General features: G+C 55.7%; 5 protein-coding genes across 5 annotated transcripts; 2 read left to right on the top strand and 3 right to left on the bottom strand.

Annotated features, from left to right (window-relative positions):
- Positions 1–546: 546 nt before the first annotated feature.
- SPRG_09465 (hypothetical protein) lies at positions 547–3,252 on the top strand. The gene is made up of 4 exons (XM_012348663.1): positions 547–772; positions 814–2,147; positions 2,192–2,387; positions 2,435–3,252. Exons 1-4 carry the CDS (start codon positions 559–561, stop codon positions 3,190–3,192), a joined length of 2,502 nt encoding a protein of 833 aa, XP_012204053.1. The 5' UTR covers positions 547–558; the 3' UTR covers positions 3,193–3,252.
- Positions 3,253–3,423: 171 nt separating this feature from the next.
- On the bottom strand, positions 3,424–5,953 carry SPRG_20791 (hypothetical protein; the record flags this gene model as incomplete). The annotated part of the gene is made up of 11 exons (XM_012348728.1): positions 3,424–3,462; positions 3,627–3,791; positions 3,838–4,188; positions 4,243–4,458; positions 4,502–4,894; positions 4,938–5,114; positions 5,164–5,442; positions 5,490–5,560; positions 5,606–5,669; positions 5,723–5,859; positions 5,935–5,953. 11 exons carry the CDS (start codon positions 5,951–5,953, stop codon positions 3,424–3,426), a joined length of 1,911 nt encoding a protein of 636 aa, XP_012204118.1.
- A 68-nt stretch (positions 5,954–6,021) lies between these two features.
- SPRG_20792 (hypothetical protein) lies at positions 6,022–7,481 on the bottom strand (the record flags this gene model as incomplete). Its single annotated transcript, XM_012348729.1, has 5 exons — positions 6,022–6,528; positions 6,579–6,692; positions 6,737–6,844; positions 6,897–7,127; positions 7,179–7,481. The coding sequence occupies 5 exons, from the start codon at positions 7,479–7,481 to the stop codon at positions 6,022–6,024; spliced, it is 1,263 nt and encodes a 420-aa protein (XP_012204119.1).
- Positions 7,482–7,770: 289 nt separating this feature from the next.
- Positions 7,771–9,647, top strand: SPRG_20793 (hypothetical protein; the record flags this gene model as incomplete). The annotated part of the gene is made up of 9 exons (XM_012348730.1): positions 7,771–7,929; positions 7,987–8,373; positions 8,418–8,584; positions 8,638–8,699; positions 8,745–9,054; positions 9,101–9,258; positions 9,305–9,426; positions 9,474–9,532; positions 9,584–9,647. The coding sequence occupies 9 exons, from the start codon at positions 7,771–7,773 to the stop codon at positions 9,645–9,647; spliced, it is 1,488 nt and encodes a 495-aa protein (XP_012204120.1).
- Positions 9,648–9,715: 68 nt separating this feature from the next.
- Positions 9,716–10,708, bottom strand: SPRG_20794 (hypothetical protein; the record flags this gene model as incomplete). Its single annotated transcript, XM_012348731.1, has 5 exons — positions 9,716–9,958; positions 10,008–10,145; positions 10,193–10,267; positions 10,315–10,339; positions 10,395–10,708. The coding sequence occupies 5 exons, from the start codon at positions 10,706–10,708 to the stop codon at positions 9,716–9,718; spliced, it is 795 nt and encodes a 264-aa protein (XP_012204121.1).
- Positions 10,709–13,616: the final 2,908 nt, after the last annotated feature.

The raw sequence follows: 13,616 nt of genomic DNA on the forward strand, positions 1-13,616 counted from the left end.
AAGAGTGCGCAGAGCGCGGGAGAGTGCCGAAATAGACGCGGGGTAGGGTTTTCGGCCAAGAGGAGGCATCGACTTGGCGGGAGACGCACAAAAAATTGTACGCCGTTCGTTGCGAGTGCTTGAGTCAGACCAAGACAACAAGCCCATCTCGATGCGATTATGCGCGTGTTGTATTGGCTGTGTTCGACACAGGTGTTGTTTTAGCGGTTCGTGTTGCTGAAGCACGTGCGAGCAAGTGGGCGGCTGCGACGTTGCACCGATCCCGATCCGTCGAAAGAATCTTGTCCTGCGAGTGCAACTTCAACGTGCGCCTCGAAATCCGCCAGAAGTCATGTCTGTGGGGTTCCATGCGAGAGGCCTTTGTGTCGAAGGACGTTCGTTCGGCAGACGATCAAGCCATGTCGCAATGGCGACAGGTGCGCAACCTTCGTTAAAACAATTACATATCGGTTTTTGTATGCTGTTTCAATAAAATCAAGGGATCGACAGTGATTGGCTGTCTTCTCAACACCAAAGATCGCAAAGATTCCCCCAGTTTGCATTTTGCCACAAACTACGATGGAGTACGAAGGAGCGCGCGTGATTCGCCTGCCGCCATACCAGTACCTGCACGTGCTCGACACCAACTGCAACGTTACGCGCGTGCTCTCGGGCCCGCAGACGTACACGCGTCAGGACCACGAGAAGATCGTGAGCGGCCCGAGCCTCATGGTCATCGTGCCGCCGCAGTCGTACGTTGTGATCGAGAACCCAGTCGTGCGGTCCGATGAAGGTACTCGTTCGACGACAGAGCGTCTATCTCAATGTATCTAGGCACGGTCGTCGTCGATGCGTACGGTCAGGCGAAGCTTAGCCATGGCGAGCGCGAGATCCGTGTCGCGGCACAATACCCGGACCCGTTTCCTCTCTACGCAGGTGAAGTTCTCGTCGGTGCTGTGCAAAAGCTTACGGTCCTCGACATCAACTCGGCGCTGCGCGTCCGTGCGAACCGAGACTTTGGTGGTCATGCAGCCGGGGACGAATGGCTGTTCCTTGGGCCTGCGACGTACATTCCACGCGTCGAAGAAGATGTCGTTGGCTCCATGAAGGCGTCCGTCATTCAAAAGAACCAAGCGCTCAAGCTTCGCGCAGCCAAGAAGTGCACCGATTGGCTTGGCGCGACGCGCGATGCAGGCGAAGAGTGGCTCGTGCGGCAGCCCGGCACCTACATGCCGCGCGTCGACGAGCTTGTGCTCGACGTTCTCAACGCAACGATCCTCACCGAAAAGACGTCTTTGCACCTTCGAGCGCTTCAAACCTTCACGGACATCTACAAGGTCCAGCGCAAGGCCGGCGAGGAGTGGCTCGTCACGAGCAAGATGGCTGAGACGCACGTCCAGGATGTGCACGAAGAGGTTGTGTCGCACGTGCCAATCACAACGCTCTCGAACCGGCAATACGTCGTCGTTTTGGACCCGATTGTCAACGGTGTGCAGCAGCTGGGCACACGCGAGATTCGTCGCGGTGAGACGAGCTTCTTTCTACAGCCTGGTGAGATCCTCGAGCACGGTATCATTCAGGACGTATGCATCCTTGGTGATGACGAGGCAGTCTTGCTCCAAGCAAACGAATCTTTTGTCGATGACGGCGACGTGCAGCACCATGCTGGCAGCAAGTGGATGGTGTACGGTCCGTGCGAGTACGTGCCGCGTATCCAAGTCAACGTTCTCGAGACGCGGAAAGCGATTCCGCTGGACAAAAACGAAGGCATCTACGTGCGCGACACCAAGACTGGCAAAGTCCGTGCCGAGACGGGCCAAACGTACATGCTGCAGCCAACCGAGGAGCTCTGGGCCAAGCCTCTCCCAGATGAGGTCATTGAGCTCCTTCAACAAGACTCGTACGTCGAAGGCAGCGCCGTGGCCGGGCGCGGCCAGAAGGCGCGCGATCCCACGCGCGTCGTGACGTTTGAAGTGCCGCACAACGCTGCGATCCAGATTTACGACTACTCGTCGACTCGGTCCCGTATCATGTTTGGACCGACGCTCGTGATGTTGAGCCCTGAAGAGCAGTTCACGGTCATGAAGCTCTCGGGGGACGTACCAAAGCGCGCCAAAGTCATCTGCACGCTCTGCCTCCAACTCGGACCTGATTTTATGCGCGATCAGGTATACTTACCGCCCAAAAGCAATCGGTTATGCATGCCGACTAGATCACGGTTGAAACCTCTGACCATGCGCGGCTTCGACTCACCATCGCGTACAACTGGCACTTTCAAGTCCCGACGGAGAACGCGGCCAAGATTTTCTCAGTGCGAGACTTTACGGGCGACGCATGCAAGACCCTTGCGTCGCGCATCCGCGGTGCTGTCGCGGTCGAAACGTTCGACCATTTCCACAAGCACAGTGGTGCGACCTCCATGCTACCTTCATGCATGTCTGATTGAAACGTATAGCGAGTATCATTCGGACAGCGATCTTTGGACTTGACGAGTCGACAGGCGAGGCCAAGACGCAGCTCATCTTCGTGACCAACAACCTCGTGATCACGAACGTCGACATTCAGTCGGCCGAGCCCGTCGACGCGCAGACGCGCGACAGTCTACAAAAGTCCGTGCAGCTCGCGATCGAGATCACGACCAAGTCGCAGGAGGCCAAGGCCAAGGCCATCGCAATGAAGGAGGACGAGGAAGCGAAAGGCCTTCTCATTACGCAGCAGCTCGAAAACCAGACCGAGGCGGAGAAGGCCCGGAAGCGGCTCGTCGAGCTTTCAGCGCAGTGCGCAGCGGTCGAGGCTGAAGGTGCCGCCGTTGCCTCCGCAAAGGCCAAGGCGCAGGCTGCCGAGATCGATGCACAGGCGGCTGTCACGCAAGCGGAGTTGCGTGTCAAGGCGCTGCAGATTGAGCACGAGAGCCAAATGCGCCGGCTTCAAGCCGAGCACACGCTGCAGATCGAGCACACCAAACAACTCGCTGAGCTCGAAATCCAAAAGAAGCGCGAGCTTCTAGCGATCGAGTCCGAAAAGTTCAAGAGCATGATCGACGCCATCGGACAGCAGACGATCGTGGAAATGGCGCGCGTCGGGCCCGAGACGCAAGTGAAGTTGCTGGCATCGCTCGGGCTACAGGGCTACCTCATCACAGATGGAAAGTCGCCCGTGAACCTCGTCAACACGGCGCAGGATCTCGTGCGCAACATATCGACCGGTGTGTAGTCCTCAATAGGTATAATACAGTATCGAGGGCTGAATACATGTTTCTTGCTTATATGCGAATCATTTCGTTTCCTAGCGTAGTTGTTAAAGGGGGTCCATGTCTACTTGCGTAGTTGATAATCATGCGGGTACGAACGCCAACCACACTGCATTTTTTGACACCGAGGAAGTAGAATCATGGAAATGTGAAAAGTGCATTCAAAAGACATACAACCTCGTGAGGTGTCCCATTTACATCCGGCCCCACGTCGGCTTCATCTTGAGTTTCTTCTGAAGTCGTTCTCGCACCGAGGTAGGTTGCTTTTTGGTCGTGGGTTTTGCAGTTGGCTTGCTTGATTTCGTGCTGCTTGGGATTTCGGGACGGACGTCGATAGGGGCTTTTGGTCGTTTAGCGGCCGGCAGCATGGCCCCGCGAGCTTTTTTCTTGGCGGTACCGGTTCGTCATCATCTTCATCCTCGTCGTTATCTTCGTGGTCATCCTCGTCGTGCTCGTCTTCATAAGTAATTTCCTCGGCGGCTTCATCATCGTCAAGCGGGCGCTCCGATTTCGGTAGGACGGGCGCTGTTTTCGGTGACTTGACGGCTTTCTGCGGACGTTTCTGTTACATGATCAGTCGTGTGCGCGAGGACAAGACGAATGTGCACCTTCTGGAGGCAAGGAAGACAGACATAGTCTTCAGGAGGCTCTTGGTCATTTGGGATGCCGGCGCACAACGTATGTTGCCACGTGTTGCAGCGGTCACAGGCCACCATGCGGCACCCGTCGTCGTAGTTTTTGGCACGGATGCCGCAGCTGCAGTGCACTACCCAGTCGCCAGGTACCGCGGTGGCGTTGCATTTAAAGCAAGTGTAGCCTGGTGGTGGCTCCTGGTCGTCAGGGATGTTGGCACAGTGCGTGTGCTGCCATGTCGGGCACGACTCGCACTGCACCATGCGTTTACCATCGTCGTAGTTTTGGCCCTTCTGGCCACAATTGCACTCAAAGTACCAGTCCTCCTAAAAGCCACGAGTCCAACCAAATTGCCGAGATTCTGAAAGAAAGAGGCATACCGCGCTGAGAGCTGTCGGCACCTTGGCCTTGGCTTTCTTGGACTTCTTGCCGGGCGTTGTGATGGAATGAGCCTTCGGCACCATCGACGCCTTCAGCGGAAAGGCGTCGGTGGGGATTTTGACGATAAGGTGATGCTGAAGCTTGGGCAAAGGCGCCGAGACACGGTCGCGCCGAAACTTAGGGTACGCTGCTTCGACTTCGGAGACAGACGAGTCCTGATCGAAATCAGCTGACGCCAAGAGATCGATGGTGACGTACAAGGCTCGAGTCGCTATCATCGCTTGCACTGCTGCTGCTACTGCTCCCGTCGTCATCGTCTCCACTGCTACTGCTTGTCGCACTCGTGTCGGGCGTATTGGTTCGCGCTCGGAGCTGCGCAAGCACCGACGCGGCCGATGGCTGGTCCCAAGTTGGCAACACGTGCGCCGCTGCGTCGGCGTGAATGTCATCGCCAAGCGCTGGGAGGAGGAAGGATATCGCCTTCTCGTCTGCCGAAGCAGAGCGAAGGTAGTCACAGGCGAGGTGCCACAAGAGCGGCGACAGCGATGGAAAAACCATCGATGGAACAGCCACTCGATCCAAGTGGTAGCAATGCCACTGCGTCGCGAGGTCCAAGTCGTGCAAGAATGTTCCTTCGTAGAGCAGTACGTCCTGCGAGCACTTTAAGTTGAAGCTGATTGTAGTCCACAAGTACCTCGACGGCAAACGTGGCATACAGCCAGCCGGACGGAATGAAGATCGTTGCACCGACTTCCAGAAGCGTAAACGCGCTCGCCTCGACAAGGGTATCGAATGGACCGTGGTCATTTTCAACGCGGGATGTTTGGTACGCGCGGAGGTTCTCGGGTGTAGGCGGAATCAAATGAATGTTCTAGCACAAAAATCACGCGTCGAGATAAATGCGATACTATCGCACGCACGAGCTTGCCGGTGAGGACCGTGATCCAAGTCGACGCACCGCTGCTGCCGTTGCGAAAGCCCTCGAAGCTGCCCTTGGCACAGACCTTGACGTGGCGGGGTGTTGCCGGTAGAGACGGAAACCGCTCGATCCACCCAATGTTGGTGACGATCGTCGGCGGAGTCAGCGCTGTCGAGACTGCTTCGAGGCGCAAAGACGACCTGCGCTGCGATGGAGGTGTTGCCACGTAGTCGTTCCATTGCGCAAGCGTCCATGCGGGTACTGTGGCACGGGCAACGGGCTACAAACGTCATGAGAACATGACAAGGATGTCATAGCGGCGTGTACGTCGATGACGAGAACGAATTCGTGGTCTACGAGAGCGCCGATACTGGTGATAGCGTACGGCTCGGGTGGTCCTAGGCGGCATATACTGGAACGACGACACCACGACGCCACCGTACCGGTGATGCCGATGCTCTTTCGCGAGAGCACGACTAGCGGCTGCGTGAATCCCGTCTCCTGAAACTACGAGCATCATCATGGCGTCAAGAGTCCTCATGAAGTCATGAAGCGCGTACCCACTCCTTCGAGACGTTCTCGCCATCGACGATGTTGACCGCGAAGGTGCGCGCTTGGCGCCAGTGCTGGAGGTGCCGAAGCTCTTTGGCCGCTGCAGTTGCGGCTGAATCGACTGCACCCGACGAAGCGGAACGCACTACGTGGTAGAGGCAACGAAGCATGAGGATCCGCGGTCCAGCAGCATAGTCATGGTCGTAGCAGCAGCATCTACCTTCCTCCGCCAACGCCATGGCAAGGTTGTGATGTCCTTTGAAACTCGATATCATGCATTATCGGTTTTTAAAGCATGGAAAGATTTTCAGCGGAGAAGCTCGCGAATCGCGCCAAAGCGCTCGCGACGGTCCGTGGGTGCCCGTTGCCAGATGGCCTCGACGGCCGGCCGAAGCTTGACGACATCCAGAGGCAGAGGGCGACGGAAAGACTCTGCGTACGTCGCCCACATGGACGGATGCACCAGCGCAACGAAGGCAAGAACGACGCATTGCCGCCACTCGGCCATCTTGGCTTCCCACGCCGTGAGCGTCGTCATCGCGCTTTGCAACGCCACGGAAAGCTCTTGCACTTGCTCGTATGTGGCCTCAAATGCAGGCTCGCACGAGACAGCGACGTAAAATGCGTCGTCAAAGGGCGGCAAGGTCGCATTCCACGCCGTCACCTTGGCGAGGAGCGGACCTTGCAGCTCGGACGTATCTTCGCCACCCGACGTCGACGATGCAGACGGGATTGCTTCGTGCTGTGGCGCAAACGTTTGTCCGTACGCGATGCAATCTTCGGCAGCCAACGCATCAAACGGTCTCTTCCCAGCCTACAAAGTCGATGTCATGAGTCGACGTTGGTTGGCATGGAACTATGTACAGTGTTGGCCAGCGTCGTATTAGTCACCGGTACGTCCGTGGCCATGAACTCGCGCAGCAGGGCCACAGTCACACGACTGTTTTCGCACAGCACGTGGAGGGGCGAGTTGCCAATCTAAATGCATCGGTTAGAATGATTGACATGCCATAGTTTTGTACGTTGTCTTGCGTGTTTGGGTTGACACCTGGTCGATGGAGCATTGCATGTAGCATTGCTGGCGAGACTTTAGCATTCTGGCAGAGGTAATGGAGCGCAGTTGCCTTGAACTAGTGGCAAGAAACAACATCATTTATGTGGTGAATTTTGAGCAGCACGTACGTGGTTCTGGGTCATTACACCGCCAACACGTGGCACCGATCGCAGCGCAAGTAAGAACATGTCGTCTTGCAGCGCATGGTTCGACGCCAGATAGTGCAGCGCCGTGTTGCCGTCGCCGTCCGTCGCGTTCACGAAGGTGGCACCCGGTGCCGAAATAACCACCTGCAAAAGTGCTACGCTGACGTTCTCGTTCATACATAGCAAGTGCAATGGCGTCGACTTCTTGTTGTCCTATGTCATTAATCGCCGTGAGCCACCTCGATGCAATGGCCTGAGGGGCACCGTGGACGTGGCATCGACCAAAGCGCCAGCTTGGATGAGCTCGCCGAGTGCCTTCGCGTTGATCTCGCTGTTCTTGCAAAGCAAGTGCAGGGGCGTGTAACCGGTCTCGTCGACGGCGTGGACGCTGGCTCCGGCTGCCAGAAGAGGCTGCAGGCTTGTGACCGAGCGGTTGTCGCAGGCATAATGCAACGGGGTCCATCCGTCCATCTCCATGGACGCGATGGACTTGCCAGCGAGGAGCCTCTCGAGGGCTGCAGCGTCGTATCGCCCTTGTACGAGCCCCCACACGTCGTCGTTGCTCATGTCCCCGTGATGACGAAGATCGGTCAGTAGGACGTGGCATCAATGCCAAATTTAAGAAACCTCCGTTTCCATATATGCCGCACCAGCTGGGTCTAATCCTTTGAAACAAAGGTTTTTCGCTTGTAAAAATGGATATTGCCAAAAACCAGACAAGCGATGCTTGCCCAGAGATCGAGTGGTTCCTTCATACCAACGTACTCGACGCTTATCTAAGGGGAGCTCCATGTTCTTCGACCTGTGAAACATGATGCGCAATCCACATGCGCCGCATTGCCGTTTTGCCGCTCCCATGCGCGACGCCTACAAAGCTCTCTCGGACAAGGGGTTCGCCGAGCCGGACGTCGATGACGTGGCGCTTCCCGGCGACTCCTACGTGGACTTCGCGTTCAAGGACAAGGTTCCCGCGGGGCTCTTTCTCGGCAACGTCGCCGTCGTCGTCTATTTGGCCGTAAGATCGCATGCCATTCAACATGACGGCTGATCCTCATGCCACGCGTGCCAATAGGTCGTCTGGGGTGCACCGAACATTGGAACGTTCGACTTTACGCAGCACAAGTCGGGGGACGAGAAGCGCTCGCAGGGCATGAGCTTGCTAGTCGTGGCGGGGCTCATGGGTGCTGTCGGTGCCGTGCTGTCCGCCCTATGGTTGCAGGCACTACATCTGTACGCTGTTCGCATTATCTCCGTGACTCTTCAAGCAACGGTCGCCGCGCTTCTCGTGGGTGCCGTCGCCGGATTTATGGAAGCCGGACTTGCCGGTCAAGCGATTGGCCTTGGAAACCTCTTTTTGGCGGTCGCCCTCGGCTTGTACTACATCTCAGTGCGCCATCGTATCCCATTTGCTGCGGCAAATCTCGCTGTCGCAAGCAAGATCATGCAGCGTTTCCCGCAGGTGCTCAACATGAAAGTCGACTGTATCTTTATCGATGCATCTAGATTGCGCTGACAGCGTATGCCGCAATAGCCGCTCAAGTCGTGTGGACGTCGTTGTGGACTGTTGCACTTGTCGGCGTTTGGGTCATTGCGTACAAGGATGGCGGGGCGATGGAGTCACTTCCATCGTCGACAACGACCCACTTTTGTGTTTTCCTCATGCTATTGAGGTGATACTCGTGATGTAAATGACGTGACACCTTGTGAAGCCCAACATACGTAGTCTCTTTTGGGGACTTCAAGTCTTGCGCAACGTTGTGCACTGCACAGCTGCCGGTACCGTTGGTATGTTCGCACCTCATCTCTCTACGTGTTTCATCGATCGCGTAGGGGAATGGTGGTTCTCGCCGCACCCAGAAGGCGCGGCTCGTCGTGCTCTGCGGCGCTGCGTCACGACATCGTTTGGGTCGATTTGCTTTGGGTCACTCATCGTAGCAGCCCTCGCTGCATTGCGCTTCGTGCTTCTTACAGCCAAACGACGCAAGTCGCGCGGGTCGGTGAACGCGTGTCTTGACTGCCTTGTCGGCGCGCTCGAGTCCAACCTCAAGATTTTCAACAAGTATGCCTATGTGCAAGTGGCGCTATACGGCAAAAGCCTCTATGATGCGGGTCTCGACACGATGCTTTTGTTTCGCGAAAAGTACTCTCTGTCTTCCCTCACCCAAGTTTGATCGCACGTGTCGTAGAGGTTGGACGGCTGTCGTTAACGAAAGCCTCGTTTCCAGTGTACTCTCAACGGGCTGTGTTGTCGTGGGCCTAGCGACCGGTCTTGTCGGCGTCGGCTTGGTTCATGCGACAACGGCATGCTCGGACGCCGAGGCTCACGCTCACGAGGGCCAGTGTGGTAGGCAGCGATGATGTTTGAACTGAAATGCGCATTTGGCACCTAGACACGTTCAGCGTCCTCCTCACGACATTTGCGATTTGCAATGCGGTTGGCTATGCGATGTGCGCTGTCGTCTCTTCGATCCTTGACAGCATTGTGGCCACGGTCTTTGTGTGCTTCGCGGAGGTGCGACCTTCGTATCCCAGCCTGCACATAGCTCATTATCGTGATAGGACCCCGTCGCACTGCACATCACCAACTCGGACGAGTACATGGGTATCGTCGATGCGTGGTACGATGCGTTGTGTTGGATTCTTGACCATCAACGGTGCTTGTTTCGCAGGCGCCAATTCCACCCGGAGCTCCTTACGCACTCGACGTTCTCCGCTTCAGTTTCGTACGCCTAAGGGTCGCTCGCTGCCCAAGAATATGCGATCATCTTGCTTGGTCATTGTCGCTGTGGTTATGACAGAGACTACTTGAGTTTGGGCACGCCGGATGCAACGGCTGCGAACGCAGCGTCCTTGATCTCAGCCTTGGTCAAAGTGGAAGTTTCGAGGGGCGCATGAACGATGAGTTTGCAAGCGCCGCGGCGATTCCACGTCCAAAGATCGTCCGGAATCACAATCGTAAGAGGGACAACGCGAACCTTGGATGTCGTCGCAATCTCGAACGCGCCGTCTTTGAACGGCAGAAACGTTGTTCGGTTGCGCGTGCCCTAACAACACTACTCGTGCTGCACCATACCATCGTGTGCAAGTACGTACCTGGGGGAAGACGATTACGCTCCACTGAGCCGCGAGGCGCTCATGGCAAGCAGCGAACATCTGCTTGATACTGTCCTTGTTCTTGCGCTTGAGCGGCACGTAGTTGGCGAGCTTCATCATCCAGCCAGGCCCAGGCATCTACGACACTTTGTTTCACGACGACAGTGCCGCGAGCCGTGCTGTACCAAGAAGATGACGCTCTTGGCCACCCACGCAAAGCGCATAGGCAGAAAATAGAGCGTCGTCACATCCATCATGGTCTACGAACGTTGTCCGTCACAGTGTCCTGCGCTAGGAAAGTGCAAACCTGGTGGTTGGCGACAAAGAGGACCCTACGCGAAGAAAATACACGTGAGCAAGTGCCACGATCATGAATCGACGTCGCACGCTTCGTGAGGGCCGAGGCTTTGCAAGTGCGCCTCGCCTTCAATCGTCACGGGCCCGAAGAACGCTACGTGAAGCGCGCGCGCAAGCACTTGACACGTCTCGTGGGCGACGACCTGAAGCTCTTGCGGCGCAAGGAGAACCTTCAGCGGCAGCACAAGCGCGAAATTGAGGATGCTACAGAGCACCCAGAGAAGTCCGAAAAGCGCAATCTTCGCCAGCGACCGCGCAGCGAAGAGCTTCTTCTCCTCAAAGACGATGCCAAGTACGGTCAACAAGACCACGAGCCCCAGCGGCAGCAGGAGCAGCGCCAACATTTTGGATGCTTGTCGTCCGGATGCGAAGGTTGGCAGATGCGGTGTCGCTGGTGCTGATGGTGTATCGAGTCTTAGAGGCGATATCGTAAACGTCCTGTGTAAATTTATACTCCACTAGGGTAAGCCCATGGGTAAGCCGCAGTGGATGAGCCCTGTGGCCCGATGGTCACACTCATTGTGCGTATGCAGCAGGCTTTGAAGCAACAAAAGTGTCCGGGTAGCTAGTGGGATCATCAGGTTGCGGCACTCGCGTCCCGAGTGTGAGCACCACCCGCTCTTGAAATGGATCTGCTGTGTAGCAAGCAGTGTTCCGGTAGCAAGGATGCAAATTTGAGCACAGGCACGGTTTTGTTCTGCATTCGTGAGATTTAGACGGCCAAACAAGTGGTACTAAGCCCCTTTTATCGCGAACGCAGACCTCGTTGAAAGCCATCGGGGATGGTACACTCCGAGGCGTTGTTGCTACTGCTTCTAGGAGGCTGGAAAGATCCGATGGGCACTCGTGCTCGACGCCATTCTTGCCGTTGAGCAGCGAGAGTCAAGCTTATTCAACTTGGACGGCATGCGGCGGGCCTTGCGGTACTCGCATACGTAGGTGAAAGCTTGCAGCTTGTGACCGGGAACGTCGATCTCGAGATGGTTGTTGATTGAGCAGCATGCGATTCGTGCAGTGCGCACCTTGATGACGTCCTCCTGTGACCGATTCCGCTCTAGGCAACAACTAGAACGTGAAACACCAGGCAGAGGGAGGCCGTACTCATTAAACATCGGCTAGTGTACTACAGAGCACAACGGAAAGTGACAGCTAAACTACGTCTACTGACTGCTCTACTGACTGCTGCCAAACGCTGTGCAATCTCACATCAACGGGCTTCTCCCGTACCGCCAAATGTGCAAGCATACATTGCCTTGTCCGCCCGCCTAGTGGTGTCGACGTGGGCTGGGTTCACACCCTGTGCTCCATCACTGTACGCGACCAACGGTCACGCACACCACTTTCAATGCAGATTTGACCAACGTCAAGCTCCATCTTGGCACAAGCCATCTTGAGCACAAGCCAATCGATAGGCACGAACCTCTTCAACAGAAGACACAAGCCTTCTTCTGGTCACCGATCGATACAAATCGCATTCCCGTAGCCGGACCCCACAGACCGCAGTCCATCGGTGTGCAGCCTCCATTGTCGACGTCGTGTCGACACCATGTGGGGAAAGCCAGTATTTATCTGTACAGGATGACTATGTAGTTGATCTGGTAGTAGATATGGGCATCGCCGCGCGGCATAGTCCATACTGGAACATGGCTTGCGCTTCTTACGAAGTACTATTGGAAATCGTACAGCGACTATTGATCTAGACCAACTGAACAACACACTATGCACAGATTGCGTACTAGTATGGTCTAACCTACACAAGGAGTAATAACACTTTCATATGTGTGTTCTCCTACAGACATCTCCGACAGTGTGACACTGCGTTGTTTAAATTTCTTACAGGTCCGACGATGGCGAGACCACTTCACACAGGCCAAGGACAAAGAGGGCCACAAACAGTGGCAGCTGGAGAAGCTGTGCCGCGTGGCACGAATGTCAGCTTGATTTATCCGATGCGTTGCCCGTACGAGACGTACGCCGAGCTCCTCGTCCTCAAACCTGTACCCAACAAGCGCCAGGCCCCGCCGCGCCTCCCAAGTTGTGTACGCAAAGACGCCGATGCAGCCCCGGGTAGCCGATTGATCGACCGCTGCAGATCACAGCGCGTCCCATTGGGCAACTACTGCGTTCCCAACCAGAGTCCTGTGCATGGCTTGATAGACAAAGCATGCACCCCACCGAGCAAGGCCGTCCCTAACGACTGCAGCCAGCTGACGTTTGGGCCCCACTCCCTGAGCTTCCGAAGTCAACCAGACCGGCGTGCGACCCTGGTAAGACCCTTTAACCCAGAGCAAGGGCAAGACTTTGATGCCAGCGAATATGCCCATCACGCTCTCACCGCGCGACGAGTCCCAGGCCGACGAGGCAGTTGCGGGAATCATCGGCCTCGACGAGATAATGCGCGTACAAACGATCGGGGCGGCTATTTTGTCTGAGCGCGAACAGCATCTCGATAAAAAACCCTTAGATACCCTAATACCCTACCCCTTCGAGATTTCCAAACGGTCGTTATTGTACATAAAATTTTGCATAAAATTGCCGTTCGTTTTATCCTGATCGATTTGAAAATGGTAACCATCAATTTCCGATCGTTTTGAATGCCCATGTGATGACCAGTGGACAAATTCAAGGCTTCAAGGCGAAAACAGACCGCCGCTTATAGTTCGTTATTTACAGTCAAGGACGGCCATGCCTGCAACACAGAGATATCCTAAAATACTATGGTGAGCCTAATTTCCGTTAGGCTGGGAGAGTTTATTATTAGTGGAGTCGTCTTTAGTTTTCGTGAAACTTTTTGAGGCTCCGTCAAAAGTACCTTGAGCTAAAGCTGAGATGCCTGTGTTGGCGATGTGAGGTCAATGTCGTTTTGACCTATCCGAGTGGCCAGCTCGCTACTCGAGCACCGTATTTGAGATTATGCTAGCAATGCTAGCGCTTGTGTAGGTCCATTGCCTACGATATCTTTTTCGATATTCGATGCGAAACATTGCACGATTCTGCGTTTTTCCAGCCGCCCCGCAAGCGAAACCAACCAATGAGTGGCCGCGTTCTCAGAGGCGCGGCCGTCGGTCATCCAGGCCGCGGCAGAAAGAGGCCTTGTCAGTCGACGCCTTCGCCTGCTGCGAGCCGCGCCATCAGACCAAGCGACGCTATGAGAAACTCAACGCCACACTGTACAAGACGACTTATCCGAAGAAGACGACGACATGCTCCAACCAACCAACAACAAAAACAACGGTCAGGGGGACCACAAAG

This window comes from Saprolegnia parasitica (genome assembly GCF_000151545.1).
Source record: "Saprolegnia parasitica CBS 223.65 unplaced genomic scaffold supercont2.46, whole genome shotgun sequence".
NCBI lineage: Eukaryota > Oomycota > Saprolegniomycetes > Saprolegniales > Saprolegniaceae > Saprolegnia > Saprolegnia parasitica.